General features: G+C 41.7%; 1 protein-coding gene across 1 annotated transcript in view; it reads right to left on the reverse strand.

Moving 5' to 3' along the window:
* Positions 1 to 26,778, reverse strand: part of slit1a (slit homolog 1a (Drosophila)) — a 95,761-nt gene that overhangs the window by 17,203 nt on the left and 51,780 nt on the right. The window contains exons 5-20 of the mRNA XM_088013182.1: positions 25,934 to 26,005; positions 24,051 to 24,122; positions 22,949 to 23,020; positions 22,057 to 22,220; positions 16,011 to 16,158; positions 11,725 to 11,796; positions 8,257 to 8,328; positions 8,100 to 8,171; positions 7,787 to 7,930; positions 6,292 to 6,455; positions 5,486 to 5,509; positions 2,105 to 2,249; positions 1,947 to 2,021; positions 1,726 to 1,869; positions 1,494 to 1,637; positions 1,252 to 1,418 (exon numbers count right to left, since the gene is read on the reverse strand). Of these exons, the coding sequence (XP_087869308.1) occupies positions 1,252 to 1,418; positions 1,494 to 1,637; positions 1,726 to 1,869; positions 1,947 to 2,021; positions 2,105 to 2,249; positions 5,486 to 5,509; positions 6,292 to 6,455; positions 7,787 to 7,930; positions 8,100 to 8,171; positions 8,257 to 8,328; positions 11,725 to 11,796; positions 16,011 to 16,158; positions 22,057 to 22,220; positions 22,949 to 23,020; positions 24,051 to 24,122; positions 25,934 to 26,005 (1,751 nt within the window). The remainder of the gene's footprint in view (positions 1 to 1,251; positions 1,419 to 1,493; positions 1,638 to 1,725; positions 1,870 to 1,946; positions 2,022 to 2,104; positions 2,250 to 5,485; positions 5,510 to 6,291; positions 6,456 to 7,786; positions 7,931 to 8,099; positions 8,172 to 8,256; positions 8,329 to 11,724; positions 11,797 to 16,010; positions 16,159 to 22,056; positions 22,221 to 22,948; positions 23,021 to 24,050; positions 24,123 to 25,933; positions 26,006 to 26,778) is intronic.

The following is a 26,778-nucleotide window of genomic DNA, read 5'->3' on the forward strand; positions in this document are numbered from 1 at the left end:
TTACACACCAACCAGTTGATTGGGAAAGAAGCCAGATTATTCTTTATTGGCACCATGGATATGAAGCACAGGATGAAAATGATGAAAATGTGGAAAAGCACCTCATGACTGTGGTTAAGTATAGTGGATTATCTACCGTGCTGTGGGTCTGTTTCACTTCCCAAAGCCCCGGATATTATTGTGTTTACGTGCGTAACAACACTAATACCAGCTCTGCCAGAAACCTAAATTTATGGCAAAATTAACATAAACATAGTCCCCTAGACACAAAATCAACCTTCTTTCAACTTGGTTTTCAGACTTAAATGGTTCAGAAAACCTATGGATGAGCTGAAAAGGAAAAGCACAAGTGAGGACCCAGAACTATGTACGACCGAAAGAGATTATTAAAGAGAAACGGCTAAAGATCTTAATGCTCCAGCCTTGTAAAATTTTATAGCACAGGTTTTATTAGTACTTTCCATTCAAAAAGAGGTGGTTGTGCAGAAGTATAAATAATTGTGCTGCCAGGGATTTTGTTAAAAACAATTATTCTTAACAAGACTTTAACCTATGTAATGAATCACTGTACTCAAAATAGAGGTAAAATTTTACAACAAGTTTCAGTGTGTGATTACACTCCTGCCATAATGGACGAATTCGTTGTAACTCTCTTTGCACACTTTCACCAGGGGAACTATTAAAAGCGATGGCACTGTAGCTGAAAAACAAGATATCACAGTAAAAGCTGGTGAAGCCATGGAGAAAAGCAAAAAAATAGAAAAGCGAGGCAGAGCAGGGGATGGGAGGACTCCCTAACGTGATATCGATCAACAGGAGCAAAGAATGGAAGCTGCCTGAGGCCCAAAGACAAGCCTAGCAGTCATTCAGGTGCAAATAGGCTGACTCGTCAATAAGACAAACAGCTCAATACTATAACTGCACTCAGCGCTGGATCGACCGGCAGCTTAGGAACTGCTGAACAGCAATCTATTCAGCAAACAAAAGAGTCACACAATAGTGGCCATTATTCAGGGTGATCCCAGATACTTTCGGCAGGTCTTGTTCAAAACGATTGTGGGAAGGAGAGAGATGTTAAAATCTTTAAGTCAAACCCCAGAAAGTTAGAGAAACACAAAGTGAAGGATATCTATGAGATTGGCAAAACATCTCTCCCTTCGAGAAGAGAAGTGACTCAATATAGAGAAGAGGCTGTTGTAATTTGCATAGTGACTTACAGAAAAAGAAGTCAACTTAAAACATGGCACCCACCTTCCTCACAGCGAAAATCTGGCAGAGCTACATCCTGGAGGGGGATCTCCTTTAAGAAGGCCGGGCGCTGGCAGCGGGGGTTGCCTGTCACAATCTTCCTGCTCCTCAGCCAATCGCCAAGCCACGCCAACCGACAGTCGCAGTTGAAGGAGTTGGCCAAGAGGTTTCTGAAGGAATGATAGAGTTCAGAGCAAAAAGACCAGAAATGCCAGAACAAAACTATGTATAACAAAGAATCTTACAGAGTAGAGAGAGTCTGCAGCGTGTCAAAGGCCCCCGGAGTAATGGTGGTCAGATGGTTGTCGTACAGAGACAGCAAACGGACGTTGTGAAGCCCTGTGAAGCTGTCGTTGTGAACACAACTGATTTTGTTGTTCCTCAACATCCTGTGAATATAACAAAGAGCAAAAAGAACTATGAGCTGATCTCATGGATTTTAATTGTTCGATTTCACCTGGTTGTACGTTAACTCACAGCATGCGAAGTCCCTCGAGGCCTCGGAACATCCCGCTTCGAACTGAGTCGATTTGATTGGCTGTGAGGTGAAGCTCAAAGACGGACGATGCACCTTCAAACGCTCCATCCTCAATCTCTGTGATCTTATTGTTACTCAGGTTACTGTGGTTAAAAAAAAAAAGTCTATGTTGCAATTACAGGTTCTATGTAGAGGACGATGATAAAACAGTTTTACTCACATTTTCTTGAGTTGGGAAAGGTTCTTAAACACACCGGTAGCCTCAAGAGTTGTTAGTTCATTATTGTTAAGGCGGCTGTAGAGGATGAGATATAACATCAACATTAAACACACCTTTCTCTCTGCAGTTTCAAGATAGCGGTGAAAGCAATTCCTTACAGTTCAGCTGTGGATGCAGGGATGTGCTCGGGGATCTTGGTGAGTTTCAGGTTGGAGCAGTCCACTACGTTGGACTCACAGCGACACTTGGGTGGACACACAGGATCAGTGTTGCAGACATTATTCAAGTGGGTGTCTTCTGTACCTGAAGGAGATAAAATGTGAACACACTGTTACACTCAATGGACAACTCACTATGCTGGTTTAATGGCTTCTTCAAGCAAATGTTAAATTATCCAAACCCATCGACAGCAAAGCAATCCATTTAGGGATCTTGCAGAATAAAATTTCTGCACACACAACACATCAAGCCTTGATAGGAATAGGTGACAAGACCAGCAGCAGAGGACCACACTGGGTGCCCCGTCTGTTAGCTGTGAACAGAAAACTGAGGTTGTAGCTCCAAACAGGGTTAACAAAATAGGACAAAAACAGCCTGGAGAAATATTGCTGCTAAATTTCGATTTCTCACAGTGAGATTTCAATGATGAGGTCTGACTTTGTCACGAGAGCCTGGGTAGATCCTAAGTTGTATCAAGTGTTCAGGTTAGTGGCGGTGCAGAGGCGTGGAAGATATTTTTGGGTTATACTACTTCCTTAGCACAACCTGATCATATTTTAAACACCAGTTCCTACGTGAGTATTGTTATGACCACTGTGTACCTGTCTTGTAATGGCTATTTAAAAGTGGATCCACCGTGATTTAGCAAGGTGTACCTAATAAATTGACTGGTGAGTAAACAACAAAACAACCCTTATATAAAATTCTTTCTCCATTAAATGCATGGAAACATGCTCACTTTCAGGTTAGTACATGGTCCTGCTGTGACCTAAGCAGGACTTTATAGACATCCTGCTGTGTGTCTACTTCAGCAGAATGAGGACAGATAAACTGGAGATGGAGAGTTATTTCAAAGAAGCAACAGAGTGGAAGCAGTGGGGTAAAAAGAAAGTAGATCAGGGTGCTCAGATTCAGTGACGGAGAGCGCTCAAAAGGATGGATGTTGAGGGAAAGGTATGAAGGGGGTGAAGCTGAAAATGCAAAAGGTTGATACACCGAAGAAGGAAAAAAAAAATGCACGTAACATGGGATAAATGAAAGAGAAATGCAAAGTGTGTTGCGCTAGAGAGACTTTATAGAGAAAGAGCAAGACTGGAGGCGCACAGGGAGTGTGCGATGCTTTGCCGAACCTCCTCTGTCTATGAATAGACGTTACGTGCCAAAAAAGTGTGCTGCCGGTTACATCATGGCTTCTTAATAATGGATCAGCACTGGGAGTTACTTAGAACAATGTGTCTGTGTCTCTGCAACTCTGCATTGTGTCTCAGCGCAAATGCTCCATTTAGAGGGTACAGCCCAGGGTTTTCTGTTGGTATGTTGCTTGGTGTGCCATTCTGTTTTGCAACGGTGCAGAAATATGCAAGAGTTTAAAGATGACGTCAGCGGGACCCCGTGGGGAGCACAAACCACATTCGTTGACTGGAAAACCATAAATAAGTAGAACAAAATGATATGGTTGAGTATCAACAAAAAAAATCTACCCAAATAAAAGATGCAGGATTACAAACCACAGCCTAATCCTAAACCCTAATCAATGACATTGAGAGAACTGCATTTAGGGAAACAAATTACACATCTTCCCTACATAAAGATTTTTTTTTTTTCCAAATTAGTGCCACTTCTCTATTGTGGCTAAGCGGTGGCTGCAGACAGATGTAGCAACACTAGTCATTAAGGAACTTTCTCTTGTTCACCCAGACAACAGGAAAAGGCATTTCCTGCTCTAGAGGAAGCAATGAAAGTACAAGGAAAGGTCTTTGATCTTGAGGATGTGGAGGAGCCAGGGGACATTTCGTGAGCCTGAGTCATCGTCAGCGTCACAAGTGCGTGGCAGCGACACTTTTACTGTTGGCAGATTTACACAAAAGTGCAGAAAGCAGTAGAATGAGTTTTTTTTATTCCCCCCCCCCGCTTTGAGACGCAAAATGACTCATCACTGGATGTGTAGAAGTTCTCTTAACTCCCTGCAGTCTGGTTGTTTATTAGCAATGTGTTCTGCACTCATGGACTTTGTGTTTGGAGCTTGAATGTGCAAACGGTGGGGGATTTTGTTAACATTGATGGAGGGTGAAATTCTCATTAATCGCACTCCACTTTGATCTCTCCAGTGCTTTCAAAGTGCTCCCATTTGTTCCGTAAGTCAGCTCAGAACTTTATCTTAACTTTGTATACAAGGGCACATTCATTTACATAGAGCAAGCTGTACTGGTATTGACAATGAATCACACAAGCATACACAGCAAGATTAGCTCTCACAAAACGCATACTTTGACACACATGACTGCTCCTCCAAGTTATTTTCTTGGAAGTGTTCCTGTTAAGGAGTCCGGAAACATCCCCTGATAGGAATCTCAGTCCTCTGGTGGGCTTTATTTGCTTTAGCTTTGCTGATACAGAGGGCACACTTTCTCCCCTCTTTGCTCAGCTCTCTCTGAGACTTTTCCTTTTGGTGACTGTCCTAAAGCCAAAGCAAAGACACACTTCCTTTGGACCCAAACTGCTGGGACTGTTAGGAAAACAGATCCTATATTGAACATATGTGCTCGCTCATATTAATCATAGCTTACACGTATGCACAGTTGAAACCAGATATTTACATACACTACATGAAGGGAACTCTTAACTATAAAATACATCAGTCCAAACGTTTCCATTGCTCCTGAAAAAACTGGTGTAACAGAATGCAGTTTGTAGGCCTCTTTGGTTAAAAATACACCTTTTCAGCTCTGCCTACAAATTTTCTATGGGACTGAGATCAGGATTTGGGGAAATATGATGCATTTTCAAGTAGTCAAGTAACATGTTACCTTCAGCTGTTATAAAAATGCTGTATATATCAAATATAACTAAATGAATTTGACATCACACTTTGACGCCTGGAAACTCGACCTCTTGTCTCTTTAAGATGCATCACAACAATGCTTCTCCATAATGTCGTAATACAAAAGAAGACATTTTGTCATTGTCATAAAAGCATTACTTTTCTTCCACTTCACTAAACTGACTGGAGTTTCTGGCTGTAATGTGACAAACGGAAAGTTTACGGGGCATAGATACGTCTGCAAAGAAGAGTAGAAGACATGAACCAGAAGCAAAACACAAGGCAACTTCTTTACACATTATCCGTGTTTTGTTAAAGGTCTGGTAATTCCAGTGCTAAAGGAATCGTTGCAAAAATGACAAAACTGCAACAGACAAACAAGACGGATTTCATAAAAGGCAAAAAAAAACAACAAAAAAAAAAACAATGATGTCACTACAAGGACCAAAGATTCACAGTGAGAAATAATGATAGGTGTGAAAATTTACAAGCAACTCACCTGGGATGACGTACTGCTCTTTGGCTGTGATGGAGGAAAAACAGAGGGACGGATGTCAGTGAGGTCAGATGTGCATAGCCGTGTCACTGCTATGCATCACAACAGTCATATATAGATGTTATATATGACGGCACATGATCAAACAGTGAAACCAGTGTCTCCATATTGTTCATGGCAATATGGAGGAACTAGTGACAAAGTACAAAGGTGGTAAATATTTTGCTGTTGCTAAGGAAGAGAGGCATGAAGGAAAAAAGGAGGACAGTGAGAAAGAAAGGCACATGAAAGACAGGACGTTGTGAAAAGGAAGGGAGGTGGGGGATACAATCAAAAGCAAAACATGGAATCATTTTTTTCATCAGATCCCGCCAAACAAACAAGGTTATATAGAAGTGTTAAACCTCAGCAGTGCATGGTGCCAGGCAGCACAGTACAGTGCATAAACACAATAGTAGGCGCGTCAGGAAGATGGAGGCAAAGTGAAAGAAACCTGAGCCTGATGATGGGCAGGTATTCAAACTCTAGCATCTAACTCTCTGTGGTGTGCATGTAAAACCAACCTTCTCAGCATAGTGTGACAAGAGGGACTGACTGAGGAGTACCAGCTCAGGCCTTGGTAGCTCTAACAAACCCTTTTACAAGCACTGATCACAGATTAAATACCTAGGAAATAACAAATTACTGTAGTCCCAGAATGCTGAAGGTGAGACAAAAGCCGGAAAGCGGAAAAAAAAAACAACAAAACAACAAAGCCTGTTTGAAGGGTAGAAAACCCGACATGTTTGGAGACACAGCCATGAGCCTACCGGAGCAGCGGAACTTCTTGCTCTTGATTTGTCCGATTCGTTTGTTTGCGAGACGGCGTGGACTGGCACAGCGGGCGCCGCTGGTCTCGATCGGGTTGGAGCGGAGGTAGTCTGCGAGCCACTTCAGATTGCAGTCACAAATAAACGGGTTCTGTGCCAGGTGACTGCAGGAATCAGAAAACATGATGAAATAGAAATCACACATTTATTTAGTATTTTGTGTTACTTAGTCCATTTATTTAGTCATCAGCAGCCCTACTTGCACTTCATATAAAGCTCAAAGACACAGGGGTTCACATCCATAGTTCATAGTTTCCACTCTAAACAAGTGATTTATAATCTATAATTTTAACATGCCAGCTGGTACATAGATTTCGAAGCGAAAAACCTTCTGAGACACTCAATGGAGCCTCTGAAGATAAGGCACCATACAGTACAATATTAAAATATTGTTGACAGGACTTTAGTTTGACAAACAGGATAGTAAATTGTTGGCTGAATGCATGCACTATCTGGTGTCCCTAAATAAAATGCAATACTACCAATTCCATTCAGAAGTCTTTTAGAAAGTAGTCTGCCTTGGTGTAATTCAATATTATTATAAATACAGATGTTCTGTGAAGGCCTCAGAGGTTTCTTAGAGAACATTATTGAGAAAACAGCTTCATGAAGACCAAGGAACACAGCAGACAGATCAAAGATAAAGTTAGGCAGAGGCCCAAAGTTAGGTTATAAAACAATATCCCGAGCTTTGAACAGCTCACAGAGCAAAGTACGGTTTCTTATGAACAGAGAAGTTGGTCTGAGTTACGATACAGAGGAAAACCTGAAACAAATCTGTTTAAGGCAGATAAAGATTTGGGCCTGGGGCAGAAGTTCACCTTCCAGCAGGGCAACAGTCCTAAACAGTCAGCCAAAGCTGGAAAGGTTTAGATTGAAACAACTTAATGTCCTAGAATGATCCAGCCAAAGTACAGACATAAACTGTATTGAAACTTGACTTGAAAACTGCTGTTCACACATGAGTTTGAGCTATTTTCTAAAGACGAATTGGGGAAAATGTTTTAGGATCTACGTGTGCAGAACTTTATGTCCAAACGTGTATCAAAATACGCAGTTTTCTATTTTCTTTTGTAAACAGAAAAACATTTTAACATCAGGTTTCCTTTTTTCCCCTTCGTCTTTATGATAATTTACTTTGTGTGGATGAATTGCACAAAAACCCAATGAAGTCCATTTTAAGTTGTGGTTTGTAACATGACAAACTAAAGAAGTTCATGGGGAGTTGAAAGGCATGATATATTAGATTGTTGATATCCAGGTTGCAGCATGTGCATGCTAAGAAAATAAATCTTTTTCACTTTACACTTTGTAATTCAATTTCTGTGTCGGTGCACACTCCACCAAGTAAACGACTCCTGCGTTGCCTCATGTTTTATAGTAAAGGGCTGAGCATGTGTCAGAGTGAGTAAATCTGTTTGTGTGTTTGACTCACAGGGTTTGAATAGCTCGAAGTGAAGTGAAGGTGCCCTTGGCAAGGGTTTGGATCTTGTTATCGTACAGCGATAGCAGGGAGAGATTTTGCAGATCCTGGAAGGCATTGGCACGAACGCAATGAATCTTATTGGCATTCAGCAGCCTAAAAAAGGGAGAGGGAATAAGTGGAAAAAAAAAAGAGAGAGGGAGGCAGCTTGTCAAAATGTCTCTGAATGTACCTGGAAAAATCCAAGCAAAGTTTATTTGAAAGTCATTCCTGGTAGTCAGTACGTCTGGAGAGTATCAGCAAAGTGCGCAAGAGTTCGACTTACAGCAGTTGCAGAGAGTAGAGGCCGTCAAACACACCCTTCGGCAGGTCGGTGATCTTATTTCCATACAGCACGCTGAGGATTTGTGGCAAGCGATTTAGACACAGTAAACTACAATCAAGCAGATTTTTATGCTCCAACTGAGCGTTGGACAACTTACAGGGAGTTGAGAGAGCGCAGGCCCTGGAAGGCATCAGGAGCTATCTCTGAGATCTGGTTGTTGCTCAGGTCTCTGCGTAGAAGAACAACAGAGTTTCAGACGTAGAACTGAGGAGCGATTGACAAGATTTTACCCACATAGGAAGGCTGCCAGATACTGAAGTGTAAACTGGATGAACATAGGTGCCAGTCCACTTCATAGCACTATTTATAAACAGAACCTTGCAGTTAATCTTAACATTTACTTGGATTATTTGTGGCCTAACAAGCAACTCCTTCACTGCAATGTGTAAGAATGTGTTGGCTGAGGGCTGAAATCCAAAACAAGATACAGTAGACTGCCTCGGAACATCACCAATTTTAATAGGATCCACAGGCCTCTCCCCACAGGATAACCACTAAGCCTCTGTACCAATGTGCGCCTGTCTGTGTGAGTAAATGCAAAAGTAAATGAAGAACAGGGGGAGAGAAAGGGAGAAAGACATATGGAGAAAGGGACTTAATGGAGTATGTAGATGCAACTCCAGCCGACTTGATACCTTTGAAGGAAAATCATCATGTGGTGAGGAGGGGGGATATTTCCTCATTTTGGGGGGGTAACAGCTAAATAAGGAGCCATTTGTCTTTTTGCAAGTGCTGAGGTTTCCTGGAAATGAAGTCGAAGTTCGGGGGCCAACATATGCAACGGTGTGCGTCTGTAAACTCAGACACTGTAGTGTTTGTGTATATGTCGGCGTGTGAGGGCTGTTTTAGCATCCCTGTGTAAAGGAGTGGTTCATGTGTAGGTCATTCAAACTGAGGCAAGGTGGAAGAAAATGTGCACGGGTGGCTTTACTGGTGCGAAGGTTAGCTGAGGCTGCAACTAAGGAATGAAAATGCACATAAAACTCATGAATTAACCCTTTAATTAAATGATTAATGTAGGATTGCTTTCCCACATTTTGATGCACAGTTACTGTCTACACACTGTTGGAGTTGGACACAACCAGTAAGTAAGTGCACATGGCCAGGTGGATCAACACAGACATGTAGACATTCAATGTGCAATACAGAATCAGCAGGTCTAACAGTAGTAGCAGGTTTGTTTAACAGAACAGATGGATAACACCATTTCTGATAAACTCTGGTTCAGGTTTCATTAAGTTTAAAAAAAATATTTACATTCTAACTACAAACCCTTTGGGAAGATTTTTTTTTGGTACGTATTAAGTGTTCTTTCCAACTATCTCTGATGCTCGGAAACTCATGACGCAATCTCAATTGCAATTCTTTCGCCGTGTCCAGTTTCTTAAAACATATAACTATCCTTGTCAAGGGGAACTGAATTTAGCAGAAAACAGCAGTGTTTTTTCCTTAGTGACATTTTAAACGTGATTCAACCCTTCCAGTATGTAGGACGCAATGAAATCTTCCTGCAAAAACTGCAAATAGAAACCCAAGGAATGTTTCATTCCCCCCCACCCCCCTCTTGTCTTGTTGCAACCGCAAACTTAATGAGAGATTTTATTAAAGCTTATACATTGTAGACAAATGAATGAAATAGTAGACTTGTGTAGAATTGTGATGTGAATGGGAAAGGTTATATGGTTTTCAACATTTTTTTTGGTAACACTTTATTTGAAGGGGGGTGAATAAGACTGTAATGACACTTTCATAAACATGACATAACACCTGTCATGAACATCAATAAGCCTTCATGAATATTTATGACTGTTGTCGTAAAGCGTCATTCGGTAAATTATGACACTTTTAATACAAAGTTGACATTATTCAAAATGTCTTTGTTATGACAACTTGACATTAACCAGGAAATCATTACTGTTCAAACTTTACCTTTAATAACATAAAGTTACCTAATTTTTAAAGTGCAATCAATAATACTTTTATAACAAATTTATATCAATAATGATTTCTTGGTTAATGTCAAGTTGTCATAACAAAGATATTTTGAATTATGTCAAATTTGTATTAAAAGTGTCATAATTTACCAAATGACGCTTTATATAAATATTCATGAAGACTTATTCATGTTCATGACATGTGTCGCGGCCTTCTCGTCTCCAAAAAACTATATTCCAACCAAGGCCGTGGGTGTTAACAGGTGGTTTTTGATTTGAACGCACTTCCGATTTAATTTGTTTGAAAAAATATATTCTTTATTTCTTGTAAAAAATAGCGACAAAATAATTACCAAAAATGTCCTACAACTTAGTCAAAAATGAAAGTACACTTAATATGACGTTTCAAGTACAAAAAGTGAAAAGTGAAAATGAAAGTGATCAAAAAAATCATTTACAAAACCTCCCATCCACACACCAAACATTTGCCAAACAATCGCTGCACTCAGCACCCGGTGTGTTTTAATTACTTAAATTAATGGGAGGGTCTAACCAATTACCAACATAATCAATTCAAATATACAAATTAACTACAGATTGTGGATCTAAACTTAACTTAAATAAATTCTAAACTCCCCAAAATAGAAAACTAAATTAGTAGAAATTACAAGTTGCAAACATTACATAAATGGCCACCACAACATGTGTTTATGACAGTGTCATGTCAGTCTTATTCACCCCTTTCAAATGAAGTGTTACTTTTTTTTTTTTTTTTTTTGCAAATAAAAGTATGAAAAGTGTGACGTGCAAAACTGTTCAGCCCTCATGTGTCAGGTAAGCTCAGAAAATTGGAAAAAGTTTAATGAGAATAAATACTTCAGCAACATAAAGTGTCGAGGATGTTCGGTTTGTCTCCTTTAGGGCATAGCTAAAATACTATCAACTTAAATGTTCACCATAATCCCTTTTCAGTTTGAACTGCAAAAACTTTCCTTTAACATTTCCCTGCACCTACAATAAAATTTGAGTCATTGCAGACTGTCTGTTGGACTTAATTCACCTGATCTCATCCTGTCTCCGTCCCCGGAGTTGAGCTGTAAAATCATGAAGAATCTTTAAAAATAGGCAGAGAAACTCCTTGACCTTCCTCTTCCTCCATCTTCCTGCTGGTATGTAAGTCAGACCTCATGGTGTTGGAGGTTTGGCTTGCTTGCTGGCTGGCTGGCTGGCTGGCGTTTGCTGGCAAGGTGACTGAACAGCTGGCTCAACCACCAACTTGTTCACTCCCAGAGAGAGCGAGAGGTTTCAGCCCTCCTTCCAGCTCTCCCTTCATCCCCTCATCATCCCTCCAGCCGGGAACAGACAGAGTGGACACGATGCTAGCCAGGGGAATACCAGCAGGCAGGGATGAAAAACGAGACCTGCTATTATGAACATGTACGACTGAAGCTAGCGCCACCCAAAGCCTGAGAACGGCACCACATTCTCAAGCTGCAGACAAAATAGACAGATAGCATGGTCCTTGGAAACAGGAGGAGAGGATTGCCAATTGTTGCTTCTTTTTCCAGCCACCAGAGTTTTGTTCCCATCTGTATTACTTAGCCCTGAGGGGAATGTTCTGCTGTACTTACATCCTGCGCAGTTTCTTGTAGGGAGAGAAGGTTCCAGGAGGAACAGACTTGATCCCATTCTGCTCCAGACGTCTGGGAGGGAGGAGAGAAGAGAGGTGACACAATTAGCTAACTAAACAACAGCATTTTCCATGGCAACAGAGCTGAGTAATCACCTCTGACCCCTGGTGATTGGGCTGATTATATTAACGGAGATCTATTTCGCAGTTGTAATAGGTCCAGGCACACTGGAGTCATAACACCCACAGAACCAATAAACATTCTCAACACTAAAGTGATGTGGAAAAGGACTGGAGGGGAAAAGGCTCAATCTTGCTTTTCGTGAGGGTGTTAAGGCCTTCAGCTATAAGACGTATTTCTCCCTGATTTAACATTTACAGTTTCCAGCTCGTATGAGCTCATGAAATCAATAATGATCTCACTTGTCCATGTGAACGCCGCTGCTATCCCCTGGGTGTTTGCAAAGTGTCCGCTGAGTGGGGTAAAATATTACCTCTTTGAGTTTACTTTTTTTTTTTTTTTTTTTTCCCCTGTGTGAGCCCAGGAGAAGTTGACACTGACAGGATTTGACAAAGCTCACCATAAAACTCCTGTCAGAGCTCAAAATTAATACACAGACAAACACACGTTTGGCCATTTAGAACAGAGCGGCAACAGGCTCTAATCAGCGTCAGATGGTCCCCCAGAAACAGAATCTCCTAAACCCCATTAGCATGGGCATACATGTGTTGTTTCGGGCTGCTGCTCAGGACCCAACTCAGCCCCCACCCAGAACAAATCTCTGCTGAAGCTGGCAGAGGGCTGTTTATCTGCAGGTCAGTTCACAGCTTTTAAAACTGTCCTTACTGGGGCTTAGAAGGGCCCAGAGGAAGCCAGCTGCAGGCCTGTCTGGCTTGTTCTAGCTCTGCGCCTTCCTGCAGGGGGAACTGGCTGCAGACCAGCAGCACATGGGCCTGGACGGGCTGCGGTGGCCCCACGGCCGCGGAGGCATCTAAACATCTTTAGGCTGCTATTTGTCGCCACAGAAAAATGGGAAATATTCTCAAATCTTCTGTACGTTTGGAAGCAGATTCAACCACCAGCTCCTTCAGTGTTCAACGTCTTGGCACAGAAGCGTTTCCCCATGATTTAATTAGTCATTTCAGATTTAACTGCATGCCTCTCGGGCCTCTTGGATTGTGTTTTGTTTATGTCTACTCACGGGGGGGTAAATGTTTTGTTAGACTCTGGCCACAGTCATTTAGCAGTTCTGAGCTTCCAACATTTTTCAATCAGGATTCTTCCCCCCCTTCAAATGAGCGTTCCTCGTCTATGGAGTGATATGGGAGCGCAATTGGCATTCCTCGGATGACGGCGACTCGAGACCACAGATTCCTGCGGTGGACATGATCCCCCGTTCTGTTTTTGTCTGGCTGTCCCAGTATGAGTGGAGTGACAGCACTGTGGTTCCTCTGCCCTCCCCATGCGGCAGCGTGCTGGACCAAGTGGCTTTAGCGCCTTCTCTCATCAACCGGTCTGTCTAACTGGTCCAAACCAGTCTGGCACTATGCACAAACACGTTTCCGTGTCGGTGTACGTTTGTCCCTCCATCCCGTGGTATTCTGGGCGTGTTAACACAGAGAACGCTGAATCCATTTGAGTCGCAACACCCTGACTCAAGGTTCTAGCTTTCCCATTGTTGCTCTTTGCTGATCGATGTGAGCAAGCGACCAAATCCTTGCAATCGACAAAGAAGCGCCTTTTCTTTTTTTTTTTCCATTCGTTAAAGGGGAAAACAAGGAACAATCTCCCAGAGTCGCCAGCAGAAGGAAAATCAATGGTTCCCGTCCAATTTGTCAGCCTGAACACGTGTGTGACTGCCTGCGAGTTGGTGTTTGTGTCAATCCAATCAATGCTCTTCATCCTTTTCATCAGGAACTGAGCAGGGTTTTCATTATAGGGAAACACATTACGCCTCCGGGTATTCAACTAGTGTGTGCAGGAGTCAGAAATAAATGCAGGACCACAGCAGCGCAGATAAAAGGCAGAGGGAAAGTTTTATGGCAGAGCTTGTCAGAGCAAACAGAGACTATGATGCATAATAATCCGCTGTGGTGGTGTTTAGGCTTACCAGATCTCGTTTCACGAGAAAAAGAATACAGAAAGCAGCTAGAAACCTCAGAGCCATAAACGCAACACTCATTAGGGTGGAGGTGGCGGGGTGGGGAGTGATCGCAATTTCTTAGATTTATACATAATGAGAGCAGCATGCACGCGTCTTTTGTGTGTACGCGATTTTGTGAGAGGCTCATTAACAAGGCATTAGGCCAGCCTCAATATGCAGCAACCTGCCAGGCTGTAACTGAAGCTGATTTTATAATGAACTTCAAGCACAGATCAAACCTGCTGCACCGAGTTACTGAACCGAACCCCCCTGACCACCCTCACACTTTCCATTTTAATTCACTTTTACTGTGAATGCAGCTCCGTAAACTTGTCCTTAACGATTGGGCCGGATGGGGAAAACAGCTGAAAAGATAGAGAAATCCACAGAGGAGAAAGTAAAGTAAAAAAAAAAAGTGTCCTGGGAATTCTGACTCCATCAGTTCTGATGGACAGGACAGAAGGAATGCACATGATGTATGTGCTTGTCTTGAAAACATAAATCAGAACACTGCAAGGTTTATACGCAGGGCAGATTTAAGTACCAATTACATGCGAAGGGTTGGGAAAGTTTTAAAATGCCAGCGCTCATCTGCTGTGCAGAGAGCGCCCACCGTCTATAAAACGCATGCATGATAAATTCATCTTTCAGCTGTCTCCCTGTTCTCCCATTAGAGATGCTCACTGGTCACTGAGCTCACAGCACACACTGGTACACAGTTTCTTGTAAAAGCATTAACATGATGAACATGTGAAGTGGAAAGATCTTTTACATTTTTTTTCTACGACAAAACTGTATTTGTGGTTTGTCTCTCTACCATCAAGAGTGTGAAGGTGTTCTCAAGATGTTTGTAGCCTCTAACTAGCTTTTTTTTAAAATTATTTTTCAGGATTCCTCGTTGCTTAGCTGTCTCCAGTTTCCCATCAAGTCTGACCAGATTCCCTGGCCCTGCTGAAGAAAAGCAACCCTTCATTATGACGCTTCCACCAAGATGTTTCACTGTCAACACGCTTTCTTCATGGCGTTTTGCACGAAGGCCCGACAGTTCAGTTGTATTTTCCTTTGATTACCATTCTGATTAATGACCTGCTTGTCTTTGCCTGGCCTGCCATTAGAGGTGAACGGCTTTGTCTTAGTAGGTTTGTTGGTCCGTTGCATACAAATCCAACAAAATACATGAAATTTTGGGGGATTTAACCTGACTAAATAGGAAAAAAAAAAAAGTACAAGGATAAGTAAATAAATCTTTTATTGTACTTGAGAAGACCAAAACCATGGAAAAACTGCATCTGGGATTTTTATGTTTTGTGGCTTGTGGAACATTATGAAGGTTGAAGCCAATTTCATGTGATCCTGGGAATCAAAATACAGACTTTATACCCTTATAACCCAATAAATATAGTGGTGAGGCATAGGTGGACTGCCTTTTAGCATGGGAACCAAGAGAGCTGTGAACATTTAATCTAAATGATCAAATTTAGCACACCAGTGCAGTAGAAATGGGTCAGGGTTATTGGGGAACATGGGATCAGTGACTTTCACACTAGCTGAGTATTTATAAACACACCCTCATGGGGAAGAAGAGACCTAGAAACTGCTCCTCAGAAGAACATGCAACATGCTGGCCGGATTCGTCCTTTAGCTTTTTAACACTGGGCGTAGTGTTAAAAAGCTAAATCACAGGGTTGTGGGAGACTTCCACAATGCCAGTGGCATGAAGTCTCTGATAAAGGGAGTAAAATGACTTATTTTAAAAGTTTAGTCATGCATTCCTGGGAATTACACTGCAGCATGTGGGCCGTGAAGAGTTAATGCCCAGACAGATGTCGGAGGACTGATAAACTGAAGGAGGGATGTTAGCAAAGGGCTCGCATGCGGTTCACAGCATTCTGAGCTGATAAGAGCATGTGGTCTCAGTCTAGAGTTTCTGAGTGAATATCTCTGTCTGTCCACACACGAGACAGATGTCCTGTCAACATGCTGAAAAGCGAAACATTCACAAATACCAGAGGTGTGTAAAACAATGCAGATTATCAGAGAACCGAGTTTTCTTTGCTTTGGTAAACTTTGTGTGATCGTAACACAGTGTGCAAATTTGGTCGCATTGTTTGAGGATATCAACAAAAACAGACACTTTGCTCACATTTCCGACATGCTGTCAGGCAGATTGGCTGGAATAGCAGTTAGACCTTTCCCTCTGCAGTCCACGATGTTGTTGCTGCAGGTGCACATGGCAGGACAGGAGCCTCCCCCAGTGATGCACGGCTGCAGGCTGGAAGACTCCTGATGACCTGTAGACGAAGAACAGGAAAAGGGAGTTAAATGGAAGCAAGTTTAAAAGGCAGCAAAATCTTTTTCTGTTTTTTTTTAGTGATATTCATAAATCATAAGTAGACCTTTCAAAAAATTTCCAGAAGTGGAGGACATAGCAAGGAGTAAGATACTTTGGTCAATTGAGATCAGCTTTCTGATTCTTTGCAAACACTGTGTGACACATGCTCACAGTAAAATATGGCAAACTCAGTATCATGATGAGGGAATGAGATTCTTTAGCATGGCTGGTTAGAGCTTGATTTAAAAAAAAAAAGGAATCCTGGAAGAGGCTGCAGAATTTGGTTTAAGGATTTCACCTCCTGAAATCCTTAAACCAGTTGTGAATCAGTCCAAAGACTTGAGAACTGATGTTCACAATCAGTTCAACTGTTTTTCTAAGAGTAATGTGGCATTTTGGTCCACAGAAAGACCTTCAGCTGTGATTGCAATCAAAGTGGGTTCTCTGAAGTGTTCTTCCAGGAGAGTTGAATGCAAACACATGCCACACTTATAAACAAAAAAGTTTTCAAAGCTGTTTGTTTTACTTTTACAATCATGCACTGTTTTTTGTTGGTCTATCACAGAAAATACCAGAGAAATCCAGTTCAGTTCATGGATGTAAATTATATAAAAAAAATATGAAAATATAAATGTATGTAAGGCACTGTACATTTAGTTTTTTTTATATATATATATATATATATATTACTATAAAATTGTGACCAAAGAAGATTTCTCTCCTATCTGAGTATGTTATTTTAAATGAGAATGGTAAAAATAATAGACTTACAGAATGAAATCTACTGTTATAGGATAATATAAACACTTTTTACTCCAACATTTTTTTCCAAGCTTGCCATGTTTTCTTGCCTTCAGCTTTTTGTGCTCTCTTCTAGCTGAATTGCAAATATGCAAATGCACATTTCAACCACTCCCTGACACGGGCAAAAGCAAATGAAACATGCTATATTTGACTTCATTTCAAAGTGGCAAAATCCTACTGAATCAGTGGGAAAGAAACTAGGTTATATATCAAAGAAGTGTGAAGACGGAGTGACAAGCGGAGGCCTCCCAATAATATCCACTGATCTCGTCTCAAAATCTTTCTCGAGAGTCTGTCTTCTCCTCCGCGAGGAACCGAAGCCGATCTGCACATTCAGCTTTTTCACAACCCCCACCAACTTCCATGTGTTCAAAAACACTTCAACTTTTTCATTTGCATACAGAGCACACAGCTCATCACGCCGTCTCCAGATACCTGTTCAAATAGCTACAGCAATGTCAGCGGTGCGGTGAAGAACGGCAGTCTGCGTTGCCAGCGTGTCGTTTTCCGCTGTGAGTTCGCCCGAATGTGAGCATAAAAGTCTAACCCAGATAAAATAAATAAAACAGACTCTTAAATGGCCTAATTTAGACAGCATTACTAATCTGAGTTTCAGACCATGAATATTTAATTTGCTTCGTATCTATCACTCGGCTGGTGCTGGAAAGTGTTGCTGAGAGCAAAAGGAATGAGGGATTTACAGATGATAACTGGTGAAATATGTCAAAAGTCAGTGAAAGAAAACAAGAAAGGCCAAAAAATTTGCTCTCCAAACATAGAAACATTATAAAATCCCATGAAAGTACTCATAGACACCCTCCCCCCACTGGACATCATCCATCAGGTAAATCCTAACAACTGCCAGACAAGTGAATCAGGTGGGAGGGGGGAAAAAAGCATCTCTAGACTGTGAATCAACAGAGAAAGATGTGATCTGAGGATGCGTGATCTGGGATGGCAAAGGTTTGACAGATCTAGGATCGGGTGTCGGGCAGAGGAAAACCTCCTTTCTTATCTAACATGGCATATCTGACAGGCCTGGGATCAGGGAGAGTGCAGAGCACAGCTGGAGCAGCCTTGACAATGACAGCTCACTGACAGGTATACCAGAGCCGAGACCGTTTCATGTTCGCTCCTCCCTGATTTTCTTACTGCCGTTTCCACATTATTTCATTCTTTCCCCTCTATCCATGTCCTGTTTTCTCTATTTTTAATCAGTCGGTTTTTTTTCTTACCATCTAGGTTCCCTTCCCATCATTTCCTTCCTCACTCCGTTTAGCAGCCCAGTTTCCCATCTCTCTCCTAGAGCACCTTCTCACCTTTCATCCATTTGCACAGGAGTCTATACATTTAACCTACTATGCCTCATTTTCCCCATCATTTTCAAATATTATCACTTGCTTCTTACCATCTGTTTCGTCTCACCCTTTTTTAGCGGGTCATTTCTTCTCCATTTCCTTCAGAAGAACCTTGGGATGATTTATTACCAACTGCTCAATTCAAACATAACATTTTTATTTCTTTTATTATTACCTTGGAGCAACAGCCATCCATTTTCTGTCATATAGCCTTGAGTTAACATGAGCTTTTCATTTCTGGTTGCTGTTTTAAAATAGCAAAGCCCAGTTTCACAGTGACTGCTGCCTGACAAATCTGGTGGGACGTAGTCATGAACCTACACCTACGCCAAAGAGGTCGGTCTGAGTGCGTAAGAAACTGTTGATGTGCCGGGTTTTTTCCACACACAACAATCTCATCTCTCAGGTCTAAAAAAGAGAAACTGATGAGGATGAAAATGCTCTACTGATGTTAGAGACCAGAGGAGAATGGGAAACAGAAAGACAAACGTAGCTAGAGCCACTCATGAAAACCAAGAGGTGCAGAATATAATTTCTGAACACGCAACGATTCAAAGCTTGAAGCAGACAGACTGCAGCAGAAGACCACACAAGTTGCTGCTTTTGTCGGGTGAGAACAGGAAAAAGAAGCAGCAACTCACACAAGATTGGACAATAACAGACTGTGGAAAACCTTAACTGATGTTTTGAGTCAGAAATGGGTGAAAACATCATGTAAGCATGGATCCATCCTGACTACAAGCATGTGGCAGGATATTGTTTCTGCACACTTTCGGTCTTTTATTACAAATTAAACATCGTTTTAGCACCAGGGCTTACCTGAGTACTGGTGCTTACCATGTCCATGCAAGTGTGACCACATCTGGATGGCTCCTTCCAAAAGAATAATGTCACAAAGCTCAAAATATTCTCTAATTGGTTCCTCAGCCTGATAGTGAGCATACTGTATGCTTATGACCTACATGGTTGAAAGATCTCAATCCAGCAGAGCGCCTTTGGTTAAGATTCACGTCATAGAGCTGCACTGAACCAATCTCCAACAACTTTGTGACGGTAACATTGTTAAATTCTCTGCAAATAATGACTTCTCATCTTAAAAAAAAAAGCAGTTTGTTAGGGTGCGGTAATTTAGTCTTTTAAATGTTTGGGCTCTCAAAAGGAACTGGATTAAGCTAAAATTAGAATTGGCTGTTCAAATATTGCAATATATAATATAAAAGCACAGATTGGAAAATGGTCAAAAAATTCTGAGTGATGCATCTCTAGTTACATAAAATATTTTTTGGTCAGCAGCAGGAGAGCAAGGATAACTGCACTTGATCCCACAAAGTTAATGAGCTCCTATAAACGTCAGTCTACCTCCGAGATGTTTTTACTGCAGGTTTTATTTTTAAACCCGATTTCTCACCTTGATTTAGTGCTTTGAAAATCTGCTCCCACAGTCGCCATAAATATTACAATAATGCTCAAATCTGCCAGAGACGCTCAGTGCAATCCCCTCATGATTTAAGCATTTGTGCTGCAAACTTTAACAGGATTGTATAGATTACTGATTTTTATTCACCAGGTCTAATATTTTTCCTAAACTTTTAAATGGCACACTACACATTGCTGTCAATGTGAATTTACTAGGCAGTGATGCTCTCCAGCACAGAAACAGAGGGTGGATTACGTTGCTCCGACTGCGGGAGGATTTCATCATTTCTTTTTTTTTTTTTTACATCAATGAATAAAGCAGCACACCCACATTTTCATTCTCCCACCTCATGCCTCTCCTCTCCCTCATTTTCCTCTTTTCCTTGTTACATGGCGCCACCCTGCCCCAAATCCCCCGCAGGTGGCCTCGACTGGTCACAGCTCCGACTAAAGACACGCACAAACACATCCTGTTGCAAAAAAAATAAAAAATACAAAGTGTGTGCCAGCGAGTCGGTCTCTAATGAGTCCGTCAGTGGGAGTTCAACTTCTGGTCACAATTTGGGGAAAAAAAATATGAATAAAATAAAAGAATGAAAGCATGTGTTTGGCTGAGTATTTATCTGCAAAGATGCATAATGTTGCACTGGTATATCACAATGTATTGAACTATGTGCTTTGTCTAGATTTGAAGATAAAGCTCAAAGAAAATATTTCATCCTAGGATGATCGACCACCTGTATGTGCGTATATGAAGTGCAGCTGCCCATTATGTAAAACTTGAACTTTCTGTATCTGTATCTGCATCCCACTATAAACCAACAATTTTCAAGTTCCAACTTTTCTATCTGGAATGGTTACACTCCCACGCTTTGAGTCTCTTTCCCTGGACGATGAATAGTTAATGATCTGTGTTGTCACGCTGTATGACTGCGTAAAAATCACAACCCATGGAGAGACAGGAACACACACACACACACACACACACACTCAGGGGTACACTCCCCCGCAAACACACGCTCATGCAGACCCCTTGCAGCTGGCGTTACAAATGAGAAGGCCGAGTGGGGAGTGGAGGTTCTCATGGTGTTTTGCAATTGTTCAGATATGATAAAGCAAAATCACATCACGGCGCCTCTACGTGCGCATGATCTCTTTCACATTGCAAGGAGGATGCAAAGACTACGGAGCCACGCAAGTCCCAAACTGTAAATCATTCAATAAATCTTTGAGTGGCCAGAAAAAAAAAATAAAAAGGGAGAGCCAATGAGTGTGGGCAGTCTGGGCTCCAGCTGTGTGGGCATTTTCCTAACACCGCTGCCAGCTCGGTGGGGTGCAGAAACCTAGACTAGCAGAGAGCTGTGCTGAGCGACTGTCAGGTGGCTGCCAGGTGAATACACACTGGCATAAAAACACAGGGCAGAGGAGGTAAATAGAAAACAGACGCTATTTTAAGACACTGTTTTGTCATGAATAATCTGAAGTACACACGAGTCACATGAGAGGCTGATGAACTTACTTTACTTTCAATTAAATACAATAATCCTCAGAGAAAGTATTTTTATCCCTTTTTCACTTCACAACTACAAACTTAAATTCAGTCAAAAGGGCTTTTTATGTGACGGAGCAACATAAAGCAGGGCATAAATGCGAAAACAAAGGAAAACGATAGTTGGTGTCCAAAATGCAGCTCAGCTTCAGTAAGACTGGAAAACATTAAAAACTTTAACATGTGGTTGGAATGGTCAGGGTAACGAGCAGAGGTATGAGCAGTGATACCAAAACTCCCATCATGCCCGAGCACCTTCCTCCGCGTAATTTCAGTGTCTCCTACATGGTTGTAGCAAACTGCAAATTAGGATCTTTAACAATGTTTTTTTTCTTCCAACTCGTCCAAAAACACCAGACTAACAGTCGCCCCATCAATGGACCCTCAATATCTGAGGCTCCTGCAGAGTTACCATGGATCCCTTGGCTTCCTCTCTGATTAGCTCTCTCCTTGCTTACTCTTTCTGTCCATGTGCAGCATCGTGTCTCAATCGGTTTGCAGTCGGACCATACATACATTTGTGTGTGAAGATGAAAGACAGTAGCGATCAAAACAATACGATTACACTTTTAAGCCTTTATAATAAGGTGCGTTGCAAAAACATTCATAGCCGGTGATATTTTTTCATATTTGTCGCTCTACAATCAAAACATTTCAGTCTATTTCATTAGGCTTTTTTTTTATTTCAAAAATAAATCCACAGGTGAAGAATAAAACTTCGCTGTCTTACCTGAACATGTGAATTCGTGTTTCTGGACCTCTGCCACGTTGAGTCCTCTGAGTTCTGGGGGTGAAGCACACTGGGTGAACAGGCCGATCGTAGGCCTCTGCCTGAGCCACTGGGACAGCCAGGCCAGGTGACAATCGCAGTTTAAGTTGTTGGAGTGAAGTCGGCTGTAATACAAAAAACAAAACAAAACAAAACAAAAAAAAAAACAATGAAAATTACAATCAGTTAACATTTTTCATCGCTGGCAGAAGATGGAAATAGCATAAAATGCGTCCGTTCTTTTCCACAAGTCATCACTTCCAGTCGCTGTGGGGCAAACACACTAAATGATATGCTATGCGGACAATTATAAATGGCCCATTCTAAAAAAGGCGACATTTCTAAATCCAGCGCTCCAAACACTGCATTCTTCCAAAGCAGCGCCTCTCCACAATAACTATCGCTGCGATGTGGTGGTGTGCGAAGGCTAACTCGTGAACCCACGTGTGCAGAAACAGAAATCCCTACAATGTTACCCCACTGGGAGTGAAGCAGACCACAACGTCACCGCAAGGGCAGCAGAGTCACGGATAGGAATAATTGTCTTAATTCAAACATAATTTCAGATTTGGTAATCGCGGCACACAATGAGCTATTTGTGTCTGTCCAGACCCGTTTTTGTCTTGACATGAATCACATAATGGCTCCTGGCTTTGCTAAACTCATTATTCTGTGCCGTTCAGTGGTTTTGGCAGAGAGCACTGCTTGGAATGACAGAGCTGTCAACCCCCACAGAGATTACATTCTGATTTTCTCTTCTTTGTCTGGATGTAGACGTGTAGATTGTAATTATAGCTTAAATAATTCCTAAAAAAAGAAAGAGATCATTCAAAGTGGGACATTTGCGACTTACAAAGTTCGGAGTTTGGGCATGTGGTTGAAGCTGGAGACAGGAATGCTGCTGATGTTGTTGTTGTTCAGCGTTCTGCGGAAAGGAAGGGGCAAAACAGTTCGATTGTCGGTAGAGTTGTGAAGACAAGCTTTCTCTTTTACATCTCATTAGATCTATGTCTTCTCCGCTTTTTTTTTTTTGTCTTTCTGGGTCCCACTGGGAATATACCACCTCATTTCACACAGATGGGAAGCCCTTGCACCTCCCACACACACACACACATGCAGCCATGCATGCAAATATGCACACGCTCTTACGAGTCTGATCACAAGCGTTATAAAGGTAGCATGCACACACACAAGCACAACACACATCTCTATAGAACCTGGGGCATCAGCTGCAGAGAGAGAATCGGGTCATTTCAATCTGCCTAATAACCTTTTGCTATTTTTCAACCTTCTCCTCCTGTCAACACCCGCTGTTCTCCCACCCCTCCCCCGACACAAATCCATCTCAATGACCCTCTCTGACCTTTTACACCGTCATCAGAACACTATCAATACTTTAATTAAGGCGTGCAAGCAGCTTTCTGCATTTCTTCTTCTTTTACAACTTCTTAATCCCAAACAGCTGTCTTTCAACATCAGCGCGGTTGTCCCCCCTTTACGCTGTTGGTCCGCATTGTTCAAGAAGGAGATCCCCAACAGAGGCTTGTAATTACACTTTGTTTTAAAGGAGATGATTAACTAGATGTTGAAGATCAGCGCGGACGGCTAACCTGGGTGTGTCCTTTGAACATGCCGATAAGAGGAGCCCCCCCGCTCGTCAGATGGCATGCTCGGGGCTGGATGGGCCGGTTGGTGGAGGTGGGGCAGTGGGTGGGTTACTGGGTGTTAATGTGATGAAGCAGAACCCTGCTGTCAGCTGTGACTAAATGGAGCTTTATGCCACAAACCCCCTTTATAAAGCCCGCAGGGGGCATTTTGGAATATTATGCGAGGCCTGTGCCATACGTATTAGTCGCGGTAATTAGCAAGACACAAAAATGTCTTAATTCAACTAAGTGCTTTAATAGGATAAGGCAGCGTTAAGCTAGGCAAATAGCATCAGATTGGGGACTTACAGTACTTCCAGGCCTCTCAGAGCTCTGAAGGCTCCATCCTCGACGCAGCTGATGTGGTTTTTATCCAGCTGCCTGTGGTGGAGAAACACAGAAGAGACACAATCTTTACATCTCCCCACAGAGTACTTGTAATCACTGATACAGTAAGTTGTGCTCTAATGCACTATGGCTAATCAATACAGCTTCGGTCATCTCAGCTCATGCAATCCCCCAGCGGAGCAGACATGAACGTCAACGACTGTTTATCCACATCGACGCAAGTCATAAATCCATGTGAGCGCCTGTGTTTGTGCACAAACCCCATCAAAGATGTAAATCACGGCCGTCGTTGGGGAGGCAGTGAGTGGACTCAATCACTGAGGCCTAGTCCTCTGAATGCACACACCAGCAACCAGGCAATGCTTTCCTCTCTCGATAGGCCATTAGGCTGACCAGATAAAATGTTAACTCTCTGCAATTAAACTAAGTGAGTTGTGAACGGGGCAGCGCATATTTTCAGCTCACTTACTAGTAATTTAATTTGATGGATTTATTCAGTCCTTTACCGTCACTGGTTGTCGAGATCTTTCAGTAATCAGTGCATGCAGGGTGATTAATCTCAGTCATTAGCAAAACAGCTATACAATTTAAAGATATTTGATAACATTCAGTGGATGCTACACACCTGTAGTATAAATTAATACTACATGTGTGTACATGCATATGAATAGAAAGACACATGACCTGTTTTTTCACAAAAAAGGTTTATATTAAAGAAAATGAAATGATTATCTTTTGTTATAAATTGTGCTAATCAAACCCAAATCAGAAGCAAAAGACCATGTGAGAGAAGCTGGCTGATATTGGTAAGAGTGTATCATTATCCAATAACTATTGTACTGATATATGTGCCGTAAGGCCACTCAGTGAAGAAGAAGCCATTACTCAACAAACAACATGAAATAAGATTACAGTTTGCAAATGCATTCATGGAAAACAACCTTAGTTTTTGGCGAAATATCCTGTGTTCGGATGGAACAAAACAGGGATTAGTCATAATAACTGTTGTCACATATGATGGAAAAAGTGATTGGCTTCCAAGCCTGAGAACACTCTGAAGGAAGAGTGTGGCAGCATCATGTTGTGTGGTTGTTTGGCTGCAGGAGGAAATGCTGCTATTTACACAAAACCGTCATCATCATGAGGTAAAAACATGTGGACTCTCAAGACATCAACAGGGAAGTTAAAGCTTTTGACCAATTAAGACTTTTAATTTGATGGTGACTTTAAGCATACCGCCAAATCAGCCAGGTTTAAGAAGAAAATCAATGTTTTGGAGAGACCAACACAAGGCACTGATGTCAGTCCGATAGAAAATTTAGGAGCAGACCTAAAAAGGTGTGTGTGTGAGAGCAAGGCAGTACACACACCCAACACTAAGGACATGTATGTGAACCTCTGAATTTGAAGTTTTCTCAATAGTATGACATTGAGCAAATAATAATAATTTTAGAAATACTAATATTAGAATATACTAATATTACATTAGGGTTACACTAGGAGTTTTGTAATTTCCGTGCTCCTTAGTTGTAAATATCTTTTCCCCCCAGCAACTGTTTGTTCAAAAGTTGTAAGCCTATGTGATCTGTCATAATCCTCCTACCAATATCATTTCCAGCTCTTTGTTAAAAAAAAAAATACTCCCATAAAAAGTGATGCAAGTCCAGCATATTAGCAGTCAACAAAAGCTTTTGAAACTAAATTATGTTTCTCATGTGTCTTAAAATGTAATCTTTTGTTTTGATGAATGACCGTGTGGTTATTCAGTCAGTGAATTAACTTGTATGTTGGACATACAAAAGTAATTGTTCATTTAAAAAGAAATAAACACATCTAGTACTCACAGGTTTTTGATGTCTGTAGCTCCTCTGAATGCTTTTCGGGGGATAGATTGGATGAAGTTCTCACTGAGATCGCTGTGAAAAAAAACAAAAAAACAGGTATATTTAACACCTACATTAAAGGTTTGCCTCATGTGGTTCCTGAGGTCCAACAGGATGAGGCTACAATGTTTTTACAACTTGTTGTGCGAAAGTTCCTCTCGTGTGTTTTTAAGCAGGAATCTCAACAATCTCACTCCAGCTTTTGACTCCATCATCAGTGTGGCACTGAGAGCTAAGTGCAACATTTTCTCCCCCACCGTGTGCGTAACTACCCCGCGGTGTGGTCTCCGCACGCAGACCTCTGCTCACACCGGAGGGGTATTTTATGGTGGTTGTGTTATTCACTGTTCCTCCATGTTATGATATGTTTGAGCTGGATGTAGTTTGAGGCTTAATGTCTGCCTGCACACAGACTAAACAGAGACAACAGGGCAGTGGCCTGTGCGGGATTCTTTCAAGGTCCAGTAGGATGAACTTTTCAGGACACAGAGCCAACCATATTTTTCAAGTTAGTCGGTCTGTTTTTTGGGGGGTTTTTTTGTCTTTAACATCAGGTAGAAGTCAAGCGTTTGAAAAAGAATTATATAGAAAGAAAAGAAGAGAGATGAAAATTCAAGACGATGTGTGTTTAAGATCGTTTTGTCTGTCTCACACATGTACACTGCCATGCTGTCGGAGAGGCTGCTGCCCCGACAAAGGTTCTCCCACAGATCCAAAACAGCACTTCTGGTCACCCACAGAGAAACTACAGCCCAGCCCCAGAATCTGTGTAACCACACCATACCACTATTATAAATATAACTTTG

Source organism: Poecilia mexicana, unplaced genomic scaffold (genome assembly GCF_051168715.1).
Source record: "Poecilia mexicana isolate PSO_F unplaced genomic scaffold, ASM5116871v1 scaffold_15, whole genome shotgun sequence".
NCBI lineage: Eukaryota > Metazoa > Chordata > Actinopteri > Cyprinodontiformes > Poeciliidae > Poecilia > Poecilia mexicana.